Genomic DNA, 19,909 nt, shown 5'->3' on the forward strand with positions numbered 1-19,909 from the left:
TGTTTTGGCTAACCTAAGTTTTTTTTAATTTTTTTTTAAGCTAATTTGGCATTTAGCTAATATTTTAGCTAGCTATCAGCTTCAGCGTTTTCAGCTATTAGCTTCATTGTTTTTAGTTATCAGCTTCAGAGTTTTAGCAATCGGTTTCAGCATCTGCAGCTATCAGCACAAGCATCTTCAGCAGCCAAATTCAAGTTACGGTTTTAAAGTTTAAAAAAGTAGTTTTAGAGTGTTCAATAAATGTTTATCCTGTTCGGCCCGAGATCGAAGGTGTGTTTTGGATCTTGACCCCTTCTGTTGTTGAGTTTGACACCCCTGCTGCTGTAGAGTCATACCTGACTATCAACACCATGAGCACAGCTTCCCTTCCAGAGGGGAGACGATGGTAGATTATTCAGATAAATCAGATTAAGAAAGAAAAATCTATTTCTGCTATTCGGACGGACTCCAAGGACTGGTTTGATTGAGCTTGATCCGTTTTTACGCTGAAATACAAATAGAAAGCTGAACTGATGACCTGACAGGCGCATCATGGAGCGTGTGACAGCGGAGTCACATGGTTCAAGTTTTTCCATTCAGGACAGGAGCAGAAAACTCTTAAATAAGACCTTTTAAAGTAAAAAAATACAAGAATACTGTTTTAACTCTCAATATAGTTGACAATAAAATTAAAACGATAATGAAAAATGCTTAATTCTAAGTAATTCAGCAATTAAATACAGTTATAATGTTTGGTGTCATTTGGTATTAAATCGGCAGAATAATTGGAAGTTTGTGGAATATTCAACTGAACTAAAGCAAAAGTTTAGGGTGTTTTTGATGCTTAGGATCATTTATGATCGGCTGCAATCGTCTGTCTGCTCATGTCTTCTTTGTGGAATCTATAAAGTTTTATTCTCTTCTTTTCAAGTGCATCAACATTAGATTGATCCTGAATTAGCCAAACAGCTTGTTTTTCATGCATGGCTTAAAAAAAATGCCATGAGGATCTCCCATAATGCACTGCACACAAACCCTCACCACAGTAATTACACCCTCCCAGATGTGCTGCCTGAACGTCAGGAACTTTTCCTCTTCAAGTTTCACCTTCAGAGTTTCTTCTAAACCAAACCCATGTGGTCCACATTTAAAGACAGCTGCTCAAAGCGCCCCCTGGTGGTGGAGGAGAGTTCTGCACAGAGAAAATGATCAAGCAACACGGAAATGAATTTCACAACAAATAAAATTTATTCAATTATATATTACAAATATGTACAAGTAATGTAACAAGTAAATATTAAAATAGACATTTTTTAGAACTATCGTTCAAAAGGCATTATGTTGAAAAAATAGGATTTGTTGTGATTTCACATTTAAACTGTAAAAGTATTTTTCTTTTTTCCTCAAAAGCCACAACAGACTCAAATGTGTGCAAGACACAATGGACAACACAGGAGGCCGCAAAAGAGACAGAACACCATGTCTGAAACGAAAAGGAAAGGAGGAACTTAAAGAGAAAAGCTGGAACACTTTAGTAAACTTCACAAATAAGTAACCACAGTACAGCCTGTTCAGGGAAAAAGTACAAACATTGCAACGCATGCACAGCATTTAATTGCCAAAGTCAAAAACACCAGCTGTGGCGTGGAGCTCCAGATGAGGAAGGAAGGAACGGTGGAAAGAAAAGAACAACACATGCTTAAGAATTTAAGCCAACAACAGCGAGAACATCACCAACAAAGAGGACACTTGATATAAAAAACAACTTTGGTCCATTAAAACATCAGACAGAACGAGTTTACAATCAAAATATCTATTACTTTTTGTTTTTTACAAGTTTAAAACAATAATTACATGGTTATTTACAAATGCACAATTTTTATGTATAAAATAAGTTAAAAAAAAATAAGAGCAGAGTCTGTACACTATGTATGAACACTTTGAAAACAATTGAAATCTTTCAGCTGTGGGACCCTGCTTGATGAGCCGCAGCGGCGGACGCTCCACCCAGGACGGCTTTTGGTCTCCACTCCAGGAGAGACTGGAGTCCTCAGTCGTGGTTTCTCGCCCTGCTCCGCTGGACCGGAAGAGTTCTGCGGGACAAATGTGTCCAAGTGCTCCTTTTGTGTTGGCGCCACACCTTAAGTGCTTCACGTTCCTCCTGGTTAGCGGGAGGCGCAGGCTGCAGCTCGTGACGGGGATCCGGCCTTCCTGCTCATATCGGGGTGAGGTCAAAGTCATCGTTGACCTCCACGAGTGGAATGTAGAACTCTGGGATCTCGAAGATGCTGGTGGACTTGTAGGTGGCCGGGTCCAGCTCCTGCAGCTTCAGCTGCCACTCCAGGCGCTGCACGGCGTTCAGCGCTGCCGCCTCGTGCTGCTGCCTCATGAGGAGACACGTCTGCGCAAGAAAAACATCATGTTTGCACAGCAGGTATAGGACACAAAAGAGAATTAACGAAACATTTCATTGATAGGAATTTAGATTTTTCTGAAACTTTGACACAAAAAATGTGAAACTGGCGCCTACATATGGCGCAGAAATAAGACATCTCCACGCACGTATCAAACATTCCTCGGGCACGATTCAGACCCCCACGAGCGTGCGGGTGCAGAAAGCGCTTGTGGGGATCTGAACCGCTGGATATGACGTCACCGATTTCCCAAAATCAAATTAATACAAACATTTCACAACGTTTATTTATGACTGCATTGTGTTCTGACGGTGAAAATGTGGATGGTTTCTTAAAAAAATACATTTTTTTGTTCGACTGCAATGCATTGTGGTCTTTATTCGCTAATCTAGTGAGCATCGATGCATGCTAGTTTTTCGCAAAGACTTCTGGGAAATTTCTAGTGCACTCAAATTTGGAATGAGTAGATTTGGACAGCTCTAGAAAAGGGCGAACGCACTATATAGTGATTAGGGGGAATTCAGACATATCTTAACTTTTACTTGCCAAAGAGGAGAAAATGCAACTGCAAGTGTTTATTTCGGACCCTTCCAAAATAAAAGTCTATCAGGATAGACTCATTCCTGCATGGAGAAAAAGTTCGATCGATATCTATCATTATCGTTTTATCGCCCTAAACTCAAACAACAACCTACAAAAGCACTTCAACAGAAATAAAATCAGGTTTTGGTTTCGTTTTCATGAGAATGGTGCTCTCCTGAAGCCGAGAGAAAAACAGCTGCTAAGAGACCGTCTACGAAGTGAAAAAGGGATTAAAAAACAGAAAAAAGAATCTGTAATCTCTCAAAAACGATTCCATTGACATGAGCTAGTCATGAATATTCATCCTCATATTTATTCGACAACAACAAGAATTTCAGAAGAAAGTCATGATGAATTTGTCTGAATTTTACAATGGAGATGTGAATCACATCTAATCAATAATGTTAAATATTTCTGAAGATCCTCAAGATAAAGTCCCCAAACTTTCTCACATGACTAATTATCAGCTGGAACAACCATTTATTAGTTAATAGCTGCAGTATTTTGACTTGATTGTTGAAGCTACATATTCACACAGATTCATGAAATAAAAATAGAGAAAAAAAAAGTCTTAATTTAGTTCATTTTCTAAATGTTCCAAAAGTATTGGATCGGGACTGGAATCAGCAGAAACTCAGAATCAAACGCCTCCGCATCAGATTGGGGTAAAAAAAGAGTGTAGGAAAAGAGAATGATGGATGGTCAGGTGTTGGGATCCACCCACTGAGATGCACCTTTGAAAGGCCACGCCCCCATGTACGCACTGTGAGGCGATGGTTGAAAACACTGCAGCGATTTCCTGACGGTCTAATCTCCCTCAGCTGCGGCTAAATGAGCCGAACTAGAAACCAAACTGGAAATGTTTGGATGTTTCCAGGACGATGGCGTCTGGACTCTCACCTTCAGTTTGTCAAACTTGTCGTCCACGTCTTGTAACCAGGACATGAACTGGCGGGCGTTGAATCTGTCTCTGACTGACGTTTTCCCGTCATCGCTCTGGAACAAAGGGAACGTCGTCACATCCTGCCGGGGAAACATTTCTAACATCTCTGATAAAAGCCTGAAGCCGTCACTGACCTGGACGTCCTGCGGCATGTTGTACACTTCTGCATCCAGCAGGACGGTGCAGGCACTGAAAGGCAGCGTCTGATTGGCTAGTGTTCTGGCAGCGCGGTAATGGACGCGAAGGACTTCCTGCTCGTTGGAAACGATCAGCTTTTCCTGCGTGGAGAACACAGAGTTGTGTGCCGGTGTCTGCGGTCCGACAGGGACATGATGAAGAGCGCGGCTGCTCACCCTTTCGATGCTGTGCTGCAGTCGGAGCTTCATTCGGACCACCTCCTGCTGCTTGAAGAGCTCTTTCAGCGGCTCGGGTAGCGAGGGCGGCGGCGTGATCTACACGGTAAAACAAAACCACGTTTGAATCGATTGCGACAGGAAGCGTCAGCATTACTCAGACATGACGACTCACCATGGGTATGCACAGCTTGCTGAGCGGGTTCCCATCCAGGAGGTAGGATCCGTTGAAAGTGACGTATTCGTCATAATACTGTGGCGGCTGTGGCGTGACGCTGCACAGGACTTTGCGCTTCTCCTCGATCTTCTTGCGAATGTGCAGGAACTCGTAGTACGGGTTGGCTCTCTCCGTCTGGTACGGCTCGATCTCCTCCAGCTTCACAGAGTCCACGATGGCCGCCAGAGACTGCTGGCCTTTCTCCTTCTCCTGCTGGGAGGACGACCACACCTGCGGAGGCGACAGCTTGGGCATCTTCCTCTTGCGTGGGTGAGGCACGTGGAGGTCCATGTCTTCCTCGGCCGGGCGAACTTTGACCTTGGCTCCAGAGGAGTCGGTCTCATGGTCCACGGAGCGCGGGGACGAGCTCCCCGAGGCGCTGCTGCTGTCCGTCTGCGCCGCGGGCTGGGCGGTGCTCGGACTCTGCTCCTCCACGGCGGACTCTGGTTTGTCGTTGGCGGGCGTGACCTCCATGGGCTCAGCGAGGAGCTCGGCTTTGGGCTCAGCCGGGCCTTCGGTGTCTCCTTCAGCTGGTGGCGTCTCAGCGAAGAGGGGGGCAGAGATGCTCTCTGAGCTCTGGGGGCTCACTTCTTCCGCCTTCAGATCAACACTTTCATGAGGCGTCTTCTCCTCCGTGGCTGGATGGAGACACGGCTCGGCGCCATCACAGGAAGTTCTAGATTTCTTACAGTCTTGGTTATTTACAGAACTGTCCTCGGGAGAAGACGTGGACTGAGTTTTGGAAAGAGCAGCGGAGGCCTCGTCTGCCGGGACGGCCGACGACACGGAGCTTCCTGCTCCTTCTGGAACATTCTCCGCCTTCTCCTCTGGTTCTGGGAGGTCCGGGTTCTCCTCTGGCTTGTCGGGAATCTGTGTACTCTCCGCGTCTGGCTGCGCTTGGCTGTCGGCACTCCCGGATGTTGGTGGTTCTCTCTGCTGGAAGGGTTTGGCGAGTGCTGAAGGCTCAGCGGCTGGAGAAGCGGCGGACGAGGAAGGCTGATCGGACTCTCCGTGACTTTCTCCTTGTGTGTTCTCCGTCAGACCCGGGACGTCCCGAACAGCAGTGGGATCGGGCGGACGAGGAGCCGCCTGCTCCGCTGAACCTGAATGAGGCGCGCTGGGCTGTGGAAGAGTCTGGCTTTTGCTTGGAAGTTCTCTGTCTGCGTGTGGAGGGGGGAACCCTTCCTTCTCTGTGAGGAGATCAGCGACTGAATCGGAATGCTGCAGACTCTCATCCGGCTCCGAGGTCTCCTTTGATCTCAGCTCCTCTTCGGTGATTGGAGTAAGGCCTTTGGAAGGGTGGTCAACCGCTCTGCCTTCAGCCACGGCGTTGGCGTCTTCGTCCAGAACGGTCCTGAGGAACTGGGATTCGGGTTTACCCGCCAGCAGAGTGCGGTTGCTCTGCAGAACATCTGGAAGACTGTTGCAATCTCTGTCGTGGACAGAAGGCGACCTGGCGGCTTGGATGACGAGGGAAGACTGGAGGAAAGCAGGTTGGGAGTCGGAGGCTTCCAGGGTCATGTCCGAGTCGTACTCGGCATTCCTAGGCGTTAACGTGGCGGCCTGACAGGAATCCTCGGAGCTGGCTACAGACACTAGAGACACGGATCGGGACATGAGGCCGCTGCGTTCGCTCTCGGGCCGCGGCGACCTGCTCAGACAGTTTTCCACGGCCGTCATGACCTTGGTGTTGATTGTGGGGAGGCTGCGTCCATCCAGAGAGACGGTTCTGGCGCCGGTGACGTCTTTCAGAGGCTTGTCTCTGCAGGAAGCGTCAGAAGCTTCAGAGCTTTTGGAGCGCATCAGCTCCTTACTCAGAGAGGGTTCTGCTTTTGTCCGCTCTTTCGGTTTGGAGCGGCCAGCATCGGCCAGAGGCCGCTGTTTGAGCCGTTCCCGCTCTTTCTGCTTGATTTTCTCCAAATGCTTGCGGTGCCAGAGCTCGATCTCCTGGTCCTTCATGCTGAGCATGCGCTCAAAGCTGGTCTGCATCAGGTCGTCGTTGACCAGCCGCTTCTCCTTGGGCTTGGCGTCTCGTGCTGCTGGAGAGGTTTTGGATTTGTTCTTGTCTGCCTCCACCTCGCTGGGTTTGAGCTTGCTAACTTTTGCCTGCTGGGACCGGTCCTTGTGCCGGTCTTTGTCCCTGTGTCGGTCCAGGTCTCGGTCCTGGTCTCGCCTGTCACGATCCTTCTCTGGCGTTCTCACAACCTCCTCTTTAGATTTGGAGAACAGGACTTTGGCACTCTCTGACAGGAAGCCTCTCTTCTCGTCTAGAACTGCTTTCAGATTGGAGCTCGAGGACAGAGCTCCATCTTTAACCTTCTCTCTCCTCTTCCTGTCACAGTCCTTCTCCTTGGATCGGTCCGATTTGCTGTGATCAGAGGTTTTCTCCAGAGGTTTCCCTCTCTTTTCGTTGTTTGCTCGATCTTTTTCCTTGTGGTCTCCTGCACCGTAGTCTCTGTCCTGCCGCTCCCTGTCGGAGCGTTTGTCGGGCTTTTCTTTATTTTTCCTGCCGTCTTCATGCTTTTTTGCAGTGGAGAAGGATTTGGGTTTCTCGTTTTCTCTGTAGCTTTTGTCTCCAGGTGAGAGGGAAGAAATGACTCCTGTTCTTTCTTTTTCTTTCCAACGCTCCACTGAGTTCTGGGTTTCAGTTCTGTCAGAATGTTCTGTTTTAACCTTCTTTTCCTTGTCAAGATGCCTTCTCTCCATTTTCTCGGAATCCTTCTCCTTTCCTGGGAGCTTCCTGTCTGCTTTCTTGCGTGCGGCTCTCTCTGAAGGCTCCAGCTGTTCCTGATCAGCTGTGACTCCACTTACTGGCTTCTCCTCCAGCTCCTCTTTCATGCCGCTCTGCAGCGAGTCCTCGCGGCCGGAGCCGGGGCACTCCACTCTTTCGTCGTGCTCACTGGGTTTGGAATCCTTCAGCTTCTCCTCTTTCCGCTCCTTCTTCACGGTCTTGTCTCTCTCTCGCTCCTCTTTTATCCTCTTCTCCTTGCTGTTGGAATGTTTCTCCTTGACGATTTTCTCCTCTTTGACAGGAGAGGATTCCAGCGCCTTATGAAGCGAGCTGTTGTCTTCAGCTTCCTTTTTTACTCCCAGAGGTTCGTCTGTCTCATCACTTTTGAAAAAGTTTTCCTTCCAGAACTCTCTGTCAAACTCCAAATTCCTGTGGCCGTCCTTCCTGGCCTCCTTCTGCCTGTGGCGGCTGCGCTCGGCCTCGTACTCCCTCCTGTGTTTGTCCTTCTCCTTGTGTTTCAGTTTATGCTTTTTGACTACTTTTCCGTCCACGTCCGTCTTCCGTAAGGCGCCCTCGCCGATGTCCGTGCTGTTGTCTTTGCAGGGGCTGACGTCCTCCCCGTCCCCGCTGCACTCTCTCTGCTGGTGCTTGCTCTTCTCCTTGTGCTTGCAGCCCTTGGTGCTGGAGCCTTCAGTGCAGAACTCGGCGTCGGCGTAGTGGTTGTATTTGACGGCGTCCACCGGACACGGGCCGTCGCTGAGGGGCACGCTCATCTTAGTGTTTTCCTGCTTGAGTGGGGTTTGTTTATCTGCCAGGCTGTGGTTCAGGTTAGGAGACTTGATGGATGACAGGTGGAAGAGGTGGACGGAGGAGTCATCCTTTGGACTGAAAGACATCTTGAAGGAGTCCTCTTCCCGACCTTTCTCGCTGCTCTCACACACAGTTGAAAGACACAGGGCTAGCGTTTTACTGTTCTCTTTGCCATCCTCCTGGTTCTCCTTGTTTTTATTCTGGCTTTTGCTCTTCCTCTTTACTTTGCTCTTGTCCTTCTGCTCCATGTGGTCCTTTTTGGCTCGGGTATCCGGCTTGTGGCCCTCGGAGCTCTGCGAGCAGGTGGGAGAGTTCCTCTTTCCGGACAGACTTTCCATTTCGTCGCTGGAGGTGTCGGAGCTGCAGTTGATGCGAGTCTTCTGCTTTTTAGACTTTGAGGAAGACTCTGCTTTGCTGCTGTGCTTCCCTGCCACATGATTCCTCTCTTTGTCCTCCTTCTCCCGCTGCCGCAGCTCCCTCCTCAGGATGTGTCTGTCGTTCAGGGCTTTGCTCAGGTCCTCCTCCTCGTCCTCGTCCTTGAACTCGTACTCGTCCAGTCCTGCCACGGACGATGCCTTGGTTGCCAGTTTGCCGTCTGAGTCCTTCTCTGTGTCGGTGTCCTCCATGTTGTCATCCACGCTGGAGGGATTGACAGATGGAAGGTCTTCAGATTCTGTAGGGAAGAACGAAAGGAAATTAGGATGTTTTAAAGAGGAAAAAACATATTTGAAAATGTCATAACATTTCTAAAAAACAAACATTTGTTTGGCTTTCAGCAGGTTCAGAAAGTAAAAATCTATTCTCTGTACCTCAACATGCACCATGTCTCCTGTCTGTTAATGAAAGACAACAGAGCTACTATAACACAAAAATTCTTTAAGAAATAGAAAATGACTAAAAGTCCACCTTTAAAAATCAATAAAGTGAACATAAAGACATCTCAAACATCACTGCCCCCAAACTTTTTCTTGTGAGGGTCACATAACTGCTTTCTTCTCTGATGAGGGCGGGGTCAGTTTGTAGGCTAACAGAAAAAGTGTAACAATCACAGCCTAAATGTAAACATTTAAATAATTCATTTCTGTAATCTTCATAGAAGAAAAATAATACTAAAACATTTTAAAAACTAGATGTATAGCATTACCTGCTATCATGCTAGTGTGAATGCTGTAGATGCTAGTTCTGATAGATAAATATGGTGAAATTGATAACAAAAACGCTTAAGCTACCAGCTGAAAATGCTAAAGCTAATAAAATATTAGCAAAATGCCAAATTAGCCTACAAAAATTTTAAATTAGCCAAAACAGCTAGCATGTAGCTGAAATATTAGCTAATTTTAGTAAAGATTTTAGCTGATATTTTAATTGTATTTTACCTTCCTTTCAGTTGCTGTCTGCCATAGTATTTTATCTTTTTCCTGTATTTATGTAATATGTATTGTTTTTATGGATTTGTTTTATACTTTAGCTTTTGTGAAGCACTTTGTGAGTTACTCTCTGTGAAAAGTGCTATATAAAGAAAGACTTACTTACTTACAAAGACTTACTTAAAACCCAAAACAGCATAAAAAACTGAGAAAAAGCAAAAATTAGCTAAAGCAGCTAGCATGTATCTGAAATATAAGCTAAATTCCAAATTAGCTAAAAAAACAACTGTTAAAATGTCTAATTTAGCCAAAACAGCTAGCATAAGGCTAAAATATTAGCTAAACTCCAAATTAGCCTAAAAACAGAAAAAAAAATTCTAAATTAGCCAAAACAGTTAGCCTTTGGCTAAAATATTAGCTAAACCCTAAAATAGCCTAAAAATTCTTAGTAACTGTCAAAACAGTCAAAAAAGCTAGCATAAAAAGAGCTGAATATTTTAATAACTGAATGGGCTAACTAGATGAAAGAGTTGAAGAGATACGGACGTCCAAAAAATGTATGGAAGAAAAATAACAATAATAGAGAAATAAAGAAAATCACTATAAACACTATTAAACCAATAAATAGTCTATCTTCTCCCATCATAGTTCAGACTGCAGAAGGGTGGAATATGAAGTCATGTTCTGTGTGGGTCTCCATCGGCCAGATTGAGGGGAAAAAAAACGTTTTTTGATTGGGGGGGGGACAGATAAATTTGTGGACCCCTGGGTAAAGACAGACATTCGTCTGTGCTGTTTGGTTTGTTTCACATGAAGCTGAGGCACAGAAAGAGAAGAAGAAGGTGAATGCTATGAAACCATCTCCAAGCAGGTGGATGTTCCTGTGTCTGCATTCAGGACTGTGGATGACCTGCATTAATGCAGCTGCAGGAAGGAAGCTCGTAAACTAGAGACGTAAACTAAGGAGTTCAGGCACTGCAGAGGAACTTTGAGAACTACCTACTGTATGTGTTAATATGTGTTAATCTGATTTCTCGTGAGTGGATAACTGCTGATCATCTTATCTACAGGTTATTGGTTAAATCTGATACCTTGAGAAATCAGATAAGTCAAATATTTGATATGCATGACACCAGGCTAAAGGACAGCTGAGAAGACGGACTGCAGGGATTTAAAATACTAAGGTACAGGTTTTCATTTGTTTTGTCATCTTTTCTTTCATTAACAGAGAGATGTCAGCAGTGTTGTGCATGAAAAACAAACTACAATCCTCCTGCATACCTGAGGAGCTGTCATCTTGGTCCGACAGCGAAGCCTCTCCCTTTAATAGCTGCTCTAGCTCCGGAGAGTCGGCCACATCCACCGGCCGCTCGCCGCGCTTGTTCGCTTGGAAGGCATTGCCACCATGACGAAGGAGAAGCTTCACAATCTGTGCAAACAGGAACAAAAATCGGACTAAAATCTCTGCTAAAAAACAGCTATGAATATATATATATATATAAACTGTATATGTACTTTAATACATTCAGACTCTTCAAAAACTTGTGTAAAATTACGCAAAGAAACAACACCAGTGATTTTTTTTCATTTTAAGAAAAATTAAAACAATTCAGAGTCTGATGCTCACAATGAAACAGGACTCCTTTTGTGTTTGTCCTGTCCAACAGCTGAGCAAACAGATCACAGCTGGAAGCCTCTCGTGTTGGTCATATTTTACTGTTACAATATGAGGTTATGAATCTTCTGACATAAGGTGTATATTTGCAAAAACCTCTTTTGCTCTCACTCGATCATCATCTTTTTTGAAAACAGCAACATTTCATCTATACCAGTGTCTCTGCTGTGTACAGTGGTCCCAGTGTAGTGAGACGGTTTACAGCCTTAAAACATCTATAATCCTACTTCATGGATTTCACCTCTTACAGGTTACTTTAGAACAGGAAAAAACTCAAATCCTTTAAAGGTCCAGACTGTTTCTTTGTGAAAATCTCTCTCTAAGCTTGTGAACTTAAACCAAAATCCTCGTACATCTGTGTGTCCGCTGCTGGAAGCATCGTGAAGCGGCGTGTCGTCATCCAGGCCCTGCGTGTTCACCTCTGCACCTGCTGCTATTAAAACCTTGGCAACGTCGTAGTAGCCCAGATTACAGGCTTCATGAAGAGGCGTCCAACCTAACGAGGATAGAGAGAACACACAGCTTTCAGGGTCATTATTCCATGTTGTTCCCATCCCTTTCTTTTTTCCACATCTGGGTGAGAAAACCCCTGGTATCCCATTTGAAACAGCAGCTGTTCCTCTGCTTCGTGCCATTAGTAACTAAGAAGTGTTAAATGATAATCCACTGTGGCGCAGTACCTGCAAAGTCTTTGACGTTGACATCAGCTCCCAGGCTAATGAGCTCCTTAACTTGCTTTGCGTCTCCTCGGATGGCTGCCATATGAAGGGGAGTCTCCCCGCGCTCGTTCCTCTTGTTGACTTTATCTTTCTGTCGAGACGAGGTGCTGCTGGGAACTTTCTTCTGCACGGGGGTGGTTTGAGACGGGTGACTGGGTGTGGAGTCTAGGAAAAAAAACGAAGAGACTGTGTTCAGTTCCTTTAACACTGACGCTTGAACACAACATTTTTAACATACAGAAACTTTTCAACGTAATTCCAGTAGATTCTGAAGGAGAAAAGCGGCTCATCGAGCCGCTTTTCTCCTTCAGAATCTACTGGAATTACGTTGATCGTGTTCACAATTAAAAAAGGGTCAAGTTTAGGGTCAAGGGTCAAGTTTATTTCCCAAAGGATGCATTAGTGAAGCATTAAAGGAGCTTTCCGTTGTTGTAAAGAATATTACAACATATATATGTCATCTGAGACACATCCCAGGAAAGCACTGCTTCTTTATAGCAGGAGAAACGAGGTTCAGAGAAAAGAGGAACAAACTTCTTGTATATTATTAAAAAACTCTTACGTGATCGTGCATTTCTGTTTAAAACAAATAACCAACATGCATGGGTCCCACAATTAATTCTTTTAACTCCAGTTTTGGGCACCGTAACTCTCCAACCGATCGCAAAATGAATGCAATTCCAGCAGATATGCAAGACTTTATAGCAGTTTATCAATTCAATGCATTAATTTAATAATTCTCTACAAACAAGAAGTTGATTTTCCACATTGGTATTATTATTATTATTTTTTATTATTATTTAAAAGTCCACAAACATGACAGACTTAAAGACCCACTCAAATAAAAGTTGATTTTTTTGACAGGTTCTGGTGGCATTGTTGTAACGAAAGAGGACATATATAAAGAAAATTGACATTTTTGAGTATTTCTTTATTCAAACTATTGTGAATCAGAAGCAGACGAAAACTATTGTTGAAAAAAAACTTGTGTGACATTCTGATCATCCACTTGCAGATGAATAGATCCATGAACGTCTTTGTTTTCCTGGATCTAGACTGTACGGCTGGATTGTTGGACCACTAATGTTAGGTTGGGGTTGTGAGGGGCTGTAAGCCAGCAGGAGAGTGTAAACAAAGGAATGATGGGATATTGAGGGTAGGGCTTACTCCTCGCCAACAGTCCCACCAACAACTCTGAGGTGAATTTCTAATGAACTCCTGCTGCTCTGCAGAAACTATGTCCTAGAAAACGGATTTGGATTTTGCCTAAAAACGTCATAATTAAAGATGTAAAGATTCTTCGGGAATCGGTAAGAAAACAATCCAAACTCCTCAAGATGTTCATCGATGCAGAAAGTTAGTCAGGTCGCGAGCTCTACGCACAAATCGGGCACGCACTAAGCGCACGCTGAGTGTTTAACGCGGTTCAAGGTGCTTACTAGAGCTGCCAGAAACGATTATTTTAATAGTCGGCTAATCACTGATTATTTTTTCCGATTAGTCGACTAATTGGTTCATGCACAAACTGGATGTAAAACACACATCTTTAGCTTTAAACTGACAAAAAACTATTTATATAGAATTACCTGCAATAATTCTAGTGTGAATGCTGTAAGCTGAATTTGGCTGCTGAAGATGCTGAAATTGATAACTAAAAATGCTGAAGCTGATAGCCTGCTAAATGTTAGTCAAATGCCAAATTAGCCTAAAAAATTAAAAAGCCTAAATTAGCCAAAACAGCTAGGATGTAGCGGAAATATTAGCTAAACTCCAAAATAGCCTAAAAACTTTAATAAATGCCAAAATAGTCCAAAGAGCTAACAGAATACCATTATAACTTTTAACTTTACTACACTCTGGATCCATATATTATAATGTAACGACCAATTGCTGAGCAGGTGTGGAGCGGTCCATCACATGAAGCACAACATGAACAGAGAATGAAAGGTTTTGTGATCTTTTCAGTATTATGTATAATTGTTTATTTGTATTGAATCATTTCTGTTAGTAGGGAAACAGACAGTTTGATGTGAGGGGCAAAAAGACAGGATACTTGGCCTTAAAATACCTTTAGTTCATTGTGTTGGGAAAAAAAGAAAAAAATCAAAATCGTGACCTTAAAACTGTGAATCGAATCATGACTTGACTGAATCGTTACATCCCTATTCATAATCAGAATGAATAGATCTCTGGGAACACTTTGACAACGGATCAAAAGATGATCAGACTTAAAATGTAATTTCTCACATCTTCAGATATCATTTCTGTCTCACATTAAAGCTTTGTCTAGCAGAGGAGCAGAAAATGTCACAAAATCATCCAGTTTTCTGTGAGCAGAACAGCTTTGGAGCAGCCAGCACCAAATATCTCCTTTATAAATGATAAACAGGCAGATTTTCTCTGCTTTCCGTATTATAATGTAACAATACGCAGAGCAGACGGGGATAAAACGTCACCACACGTGGCAAAAGCAACAGCAACACCTAAAACAAACTCAGAGCATAATCCAGAGTTTGAACTTGCATGCCACCGTGTCTCACACATCCAGACTCACAGTAGTGTCATGTTCTAGACCTCAATGCTCCTCAATGAAACACTTCCATCCATTCGGTCCAGTTCTGGGAGGACTGACTAATGAGGACGAGCTTTAGGTTAGAGGCAGCTTCACAAACCTGGACTGTTGGCCGTCATCTGCATCAGCAGAGCCATCTGTTTGCGCTCTGACAGAGGATAGCCAAACAGCAGGTTGGACGCCTGCGATCTCTTGTTTCCAGCCTCCTTCTTCACCTTCTTCTTATCTGGTCCGTCTTTATCTGCAAAACAGCCAAAACATACAAGATTTTAGGGTTCAGGTTTGAAACAGAAACTCCCGTCATCACCAAGGAAACACAATCTCTTCCTCCTCTTGTATCTGTTGGGCACGCAGAGAAACAGATGACAAGCATGAGGTTGAAAAAAGAGGGACAAAAAAGAAAGACAGCAGGAGGAAACTAAAAAGACAGCATTCTCTTAAGCCAACCAAGTGCAGACGGCACTCCTCCGGCTCCCCACCCTCAGACTTTGATCGGTCAGTTCTGGCTAAACACAGACATGCTGAGCTGAAAGAGCAGCAGGTACACAAAAGGCGAGTCCACACGCACGTGCATGTGTGTTTGCAGCAGAGTAGTTGCGCAGAGTGGGTGACGTGGGGCGGAGGATCGGGCTGCAGCAGTTACCTGCGTATATCCTGCAGGGAGCCACTAATCTCTCTCCCCAGGTCTCACTCGACTGGCCTGGGTCTGAGTCATCTACAGTGCAAAGCAGAGAGGATGGGAAGGGGGGAGAGGAGGGGCGGAAGAAGGGTGGGAAAGCACTGCATTAACGCTCACGCCCTCACACCCTCCACGTTGCACATTATACTCCACAACAGCCAGCCACAGCAGCACACTCGCACTCCTCGCCGCCACACGTAATGAGACATGGCAACACGGGAGAGGACGTCCAATCCGGTGGTCTGTTGCTTCCTCCTAACGCTGGAGGAGCTGGGAAGCTGCTGGAAGGTAAAGCCACCCTGGAACATGAATGATACTAAAAGAAGCCATTCTCTGCCACACAATGATCAGCTGTGCTCCACAGACATCACCAAACACCAACCGTTGCCCTGATGTAAACATGTGCTCCACTGATGTCTATTTTTAGATCTTGTTCTGATGTAAACACACAGTTACACTCCTGACTAAATGACAGCTGCAGAGTTTACACTAATGAAAGACTGGGATTAGGACGGCTGTAATTTAGACCTGGAGTCATTTATCTCAGCTTCTGCTCAGGAACTCAAACAGGAAGTTTCTTCCACCTAAATGAAGATTTACAGAAACATTTCAAGAAATGTCGTGTAGCGATAGCTGAGAAAAACCATCATTACTTTTTTACCTTTCTTCAGAGTGTCAAAGGATTACAGAAAGGAATCTGCAAAGAACACTAAAATCTGATGTTTATAAATATCTGATATATTTCTATGTTTAACTTCAGCCTGATCTGTTTAACAGAGAAAAATAAGCGAACCATCATGCTGAGAGGGAGATAAAATCACAAGTTTATGAGAGAATGTCACAACAACTATTAACATCCAGCTCATCAGTTAGCAGCTACTTTTCTCTCGGCATGGCGGCTCACCCTGGCTAGCATTGTGACGACGCTAGCTTTATGCTGCAGAGGGTTTTGTCCCCCAGCAGGTGGTGTGCTAGTTTTAGTTTCTGGGCAGCGCAGTGATCTCGCCCCCTTCTGGATGAAGATTCTTTCAGCACACGATTCCTGAACAGGTTTGTTAAAGGGATGAAATTCTGCACAATCCTTTATACTTTTAAGAGTTAGTAACTGATGGTTGATAAACAGTGGGCGCCCCTAACCGCAGATATTACATGTTTACACTGCTTGATCAGTTTAGATAAAAAGTGTCAACATATAATAGAAAAGAAATCAATCAAATTAAATGGTCCCTTTTAACAAGCAGTAATTTACCTCTGAGTCACACTGGTTAAAGTTCTGAATAAAGATGGCCTGGACCGATGTTAGGTCAGTGAGTTGGATCGCTTAAAATGAACTAAAATCGACTATGAATCATATCAGCAAACACAAACTGATATGAAGATTACCCCCTACTGATGAAGAAGTGAAAAAGTTAAGGAAATGACACACGACTGTAGTGCTGGGCGATATGGAAAAAAAATGTAAATCCCGATATAAACTACTTTATATCACAATAACGATATATATCACGATATATATCACAATAAAGTTTATTTTCACTTATTCTCTCAAAAAAATGACAAAAATGTCATTACTTACTTTTCTCTGACTTTATTTTTTTCAAGTGATATGTAATTGAATTGGGCTGCACGGTGGCGCAAGTGGTTAGCGCTCTCGCCTCACAGCGAGAAGGCCCCGGTTCGAATCCCGGCTGGGACCTTTCTGTGTGGAGTTTGCATGTTCTCCCCGTGCATGCGTGGGTTTTCACCGGGGACTCCGGCTTCCTCCCACCGTCCAAAAACATGCTTCATAGGTTACTTGGTGACTCTAAATTGCCCCTAGGTGTGAATGTGAGAGTGAATGTGTGTGTGATTGAGGGACAGACTGGTGACCTGTCCAGGGTGTACCCCGCCTTCGCCCATCAGTAGCCGGGATAGGCTCCGGCACCCCCGCGACCCCGAAAGGGACAAAGCGGTCAAGAAGATGGATGGATGGATGTAATTGAATTGTTAAAAATGAGAAACATTTTTTTACACTTTCATGTTTTTTAGTAGGAAAACACGTTTTGGCACAAAAGTTCAGCAATAAAAAAATAAAAATAAAAAAGATAGAAGAGAAATGGCATGATAAACTACGGCTGGGTTGATAAAATCAATGAATCGATTTAAGTTTTTAGATCAATAATCGATTTATTAAAGTATAAATCGGTTTAGCATATAAAGCTAGTAATCTAGCTTGATGCTAATGTTTAATGGAATTTCCCATAGGTCGGCTAATACTAACACTCGGTCGACCTAAACATACATTACTGACTAAAGGAACATCTTTATAAACTCACAGGGATGAATTTTCCAAAGTCTTTTAAAGAAAAACAACTTTTTTAAAGTAACTATTTGTGGTCTATAACATTGTTTTTCTTTCTTTCTTCTTCTACTAGACTGAGGTGTACTTCTGTAGCATGATCGCCACCTGGTGTCCAAACTAAAACGTCCTCCAGGAGAAGCAGAACAATGTTTCCAATGTTAATGATCTGAACATTTTAGTTAGAACTTCTCCTTTAGAGAATCCATGTAACACTATATGATATTAACAATCTCATTATTTCACTAATACATTTTACATTATGCGAACTGTCTCAAAATAATATAAATATATGCAAATCATATAGTAGATTATTACTGTATTTCTAAACAAATGTGTAAACTCAAAATTGAGTTGAGTGGATTTGAATGGATCCAGGCTCTTGTGAATCGGATCGTTTCTGTAAATTATTACACTTTTGGACACTTTTCTATCCCACACACAATTAGTATTGTCATATCGCTCAGCACTACACGACTATAATAAAAACTCCTCAGCGAGTCTTAATCCATCCAACACCAACTATGAACATCTACCCCAGTACAAGTAAGACAGCAAAACAGTTTTAAACTCGTCTTTCCCGAGTCTGCCATCAGCAGCCAGTCATTCAAACTTGAAACTTTTCTGGTTCTCAACGTATGCATGTTCACTCATTTCTCCTTCCGTTTTGCATTCGATATGAAATCTCATCTTAAATAATGTTATGTCCACATGATGATCATCAAGATTTCCTAAAAGGTCTGCCATCATTTCAGATGCTTGAAGATGGAAAAACTCCTGAATGAACGCTCAGCACTTTAAACGGGCCAGGCCTTATAAGGGAGGCTGCAGTAAACTTAACCCACAGTGTGGCATTTGAACACACACTGTTTATCCGGTTGTGAGTTTGACCTACTGAGAAGTCTGCAAACAAGCAGTTTAGCAGTCACCAGGGGGCAGTGTAAGGGCATGGCAGAGAGCCAGCAGCATGGCAGCTTGAGGAGGAGCAGGGAGGAACCTAACAATCCTCACCAGTGTCTGAGTCCCGCTCCTCCGTCCGGGGCGGACTTGCAGTGAAGGAGAGCTTGCGCTTCATGGAAGACTTGGCTTTTCCTTCCTTCCCCAGTAATTCACTCCGATCCAATTTGGGAGTTTTGGTGAACGGAGACAACTTGTCTTTGCTCTGTTAGAAAGGATGGTGACAAAAACACAGGAAGAGAGAGCAGATGAGATTAGAAAGTATCTTGAAAATGCGTGTCTGTGTGTGAACATTACAGGCATCGTGACCTTACATAAACCATAAGCAGCCCCATTCTCAGCTCAGGTAACTAGTCTGACGAGAAAAAAATGGGCTGAGCAAAGCAAACAAACACATGTTTCCTGGGTGGAACCAGAGCCTGCTAAAACATGACACTAATCTAACAGTGTGCACAGATTATATTAGAAGCAGGCTTTATGTCACAGCTCCCTGCCAAGAGGAAAACACTAGAAGCAACAGTTGATTATGAAGGTAGTAAGTGTGAGGATGTACAAATACTTCCAGAAACCTTTAAATACTGAATTCTAAAAAAATAAAATAACAAATCTACTATTAAATCTTAAAGTTAAACTTTTTTAATGTCAAAATATGCTGCAGGAGAGTAAAGCAAAAACTTCAGAGCAACAGGTCAAATCAACTATAACAAAAGATCAAAACAAAAAATTCCAGCATCGGTGTTTTTTTTTTATGTCTATTATTTATGTGGGTTTGGCGGCCTGATCTGCAGACAAAACGCTTTCAGCACCTTTACTTTTACTGAGCTGCACTCAGGTGCAGTAAAATCCATTTTTGGCAGGAGGAAATGTCTGCAATGTGCTGCTTCTTTAATCTGAGCGAAGCAAAGAGCCAGCTGGGCAAAGCTGAAGGATCTGCAACTGTTGAAAGGAGACCGAAGATTGGACATGAAGACCTTCTGATTCAGAAATGACAAAACTACCCAGATTATCTTTATTCTTTCTGGACTACTTAGCATTTATTAAGGTATTTTTCGGCTATTTAGGAGTTAAGCTAATATTTCAGCTAAATGCTAGCTTTTATGGTTAACTTAGGCTTTTTTGTTTTTTAGGATATTCGGGATTTTAGCAAATATTTCAGGTGGATTTTGTATTTTGTCTAATTTAAGCTTTTTAAAAAGTTTTTAGGCTGTAATGGAGTTCGTCTTATATTTTCATGCTAGCTGTTTTGGCTAGCTTATGCTTTTTTATTTGTTTAGGCTAATCGGGCATTTAATTAATATTTTAGCTGGCTAAAATCAAGCTGGCTCTATCAACTTCAGCGTTGTCCTCTAGCAACTTCAGCGCTGTCCTCTAGCAACTTCAGCGTTGTCCTCTATCAACTTCAGCGTTGTCCTCTATCAACTTCAGCGTTGTCCTCTAGCAACTTCAGCGTTGTCCTCTATCAACTTCAGCGTTGTCCTCTAGCAACTTCGGCATTTTCAGCTATCAACTTCACCGTTTTCAGCTGTCAACTTCACCGTTTTCAACTATTAACTTCACCGTTTTCCTCTTACAA

The 19,909-nt window shown here is 43.6% G+C and overlaps 1 protein-coding gene across 2 annotated transcripts in view; it reads right to left on the reverse strand.

The window, feature by feature from the left end:
* Window positions 1-1,204: 1,204 nt before the first annotated feature.
* ankrd12 (ankyrin repeat domain 12) overlaps window positions 1,205-19,909 on the reverse strand; it is a 47,301-nt gene continuing 28,596 nt past the window's right edge. The window contains exons 3-13 of one of the 2 annotated variants that reach the window (XM_024281005.2): window positions 18,391-18,541; window positions 15,006-15,077; window positions 14,463-14,603; window positions 11,752-11,955; window positions 11,425-11,567; window positions 10,678-10,825; window positions 4,447-8,702; window positions 4,272-4,370; window positions 4,053-4,196; window positions 3,876-3,971; window positions 1,205-2,380 (exon numbers count right to left, since the gene is read on the reverse strand). In XM_024281005.2, coding sequence (XP_024136773.1) covers window positions 2,195-2,380; window positions 3,876-3,971; window positions 4,053-4,196; window positions 4,272-4,370; window positions 4,447-8,702; window positions 10,678-10,825; window positions 11,425-11,567; window positions 11,752-11,955; window positions 14,463-14,603; window positions 15,006-15,077; window positions 18,391-18,541 — 5,640 coding nt within the window. In that variant the 3' untranslated portion in view covers window positions 1,205-2,194. The remainder of the gene's footprint in view (window positions 2,381-3,875; window positions 3,972-4,052; window positions 4,197-4,271; window positions 4,371-4,446; window positions 8,703-10,677; window positions 10,826-11,424; window positions 11,568-11,751; window positions 11,956-14,462; window positions 14,604-15,005; window positions 15,078-18,390; window positions 18,542-19,909) is intronic. The other variant, XM_024281014.2, reaches the window with a different exon arrangement.

This window comes from Oryzias melastigma, linkage group LG17 (genome assembly GCF_002922805.2).
Source record: "Oryzias melastigma strain HK-1 linkage group LG17, ASM292280v2, whole genome shotgun sequence".
Taxonomy (NCBI): Eukaryota; Metazoa; Chordata; class Actinopteri; order Beloniformes; family Adrianichthyidae; genus Oryzias; species Oryzias melastigma.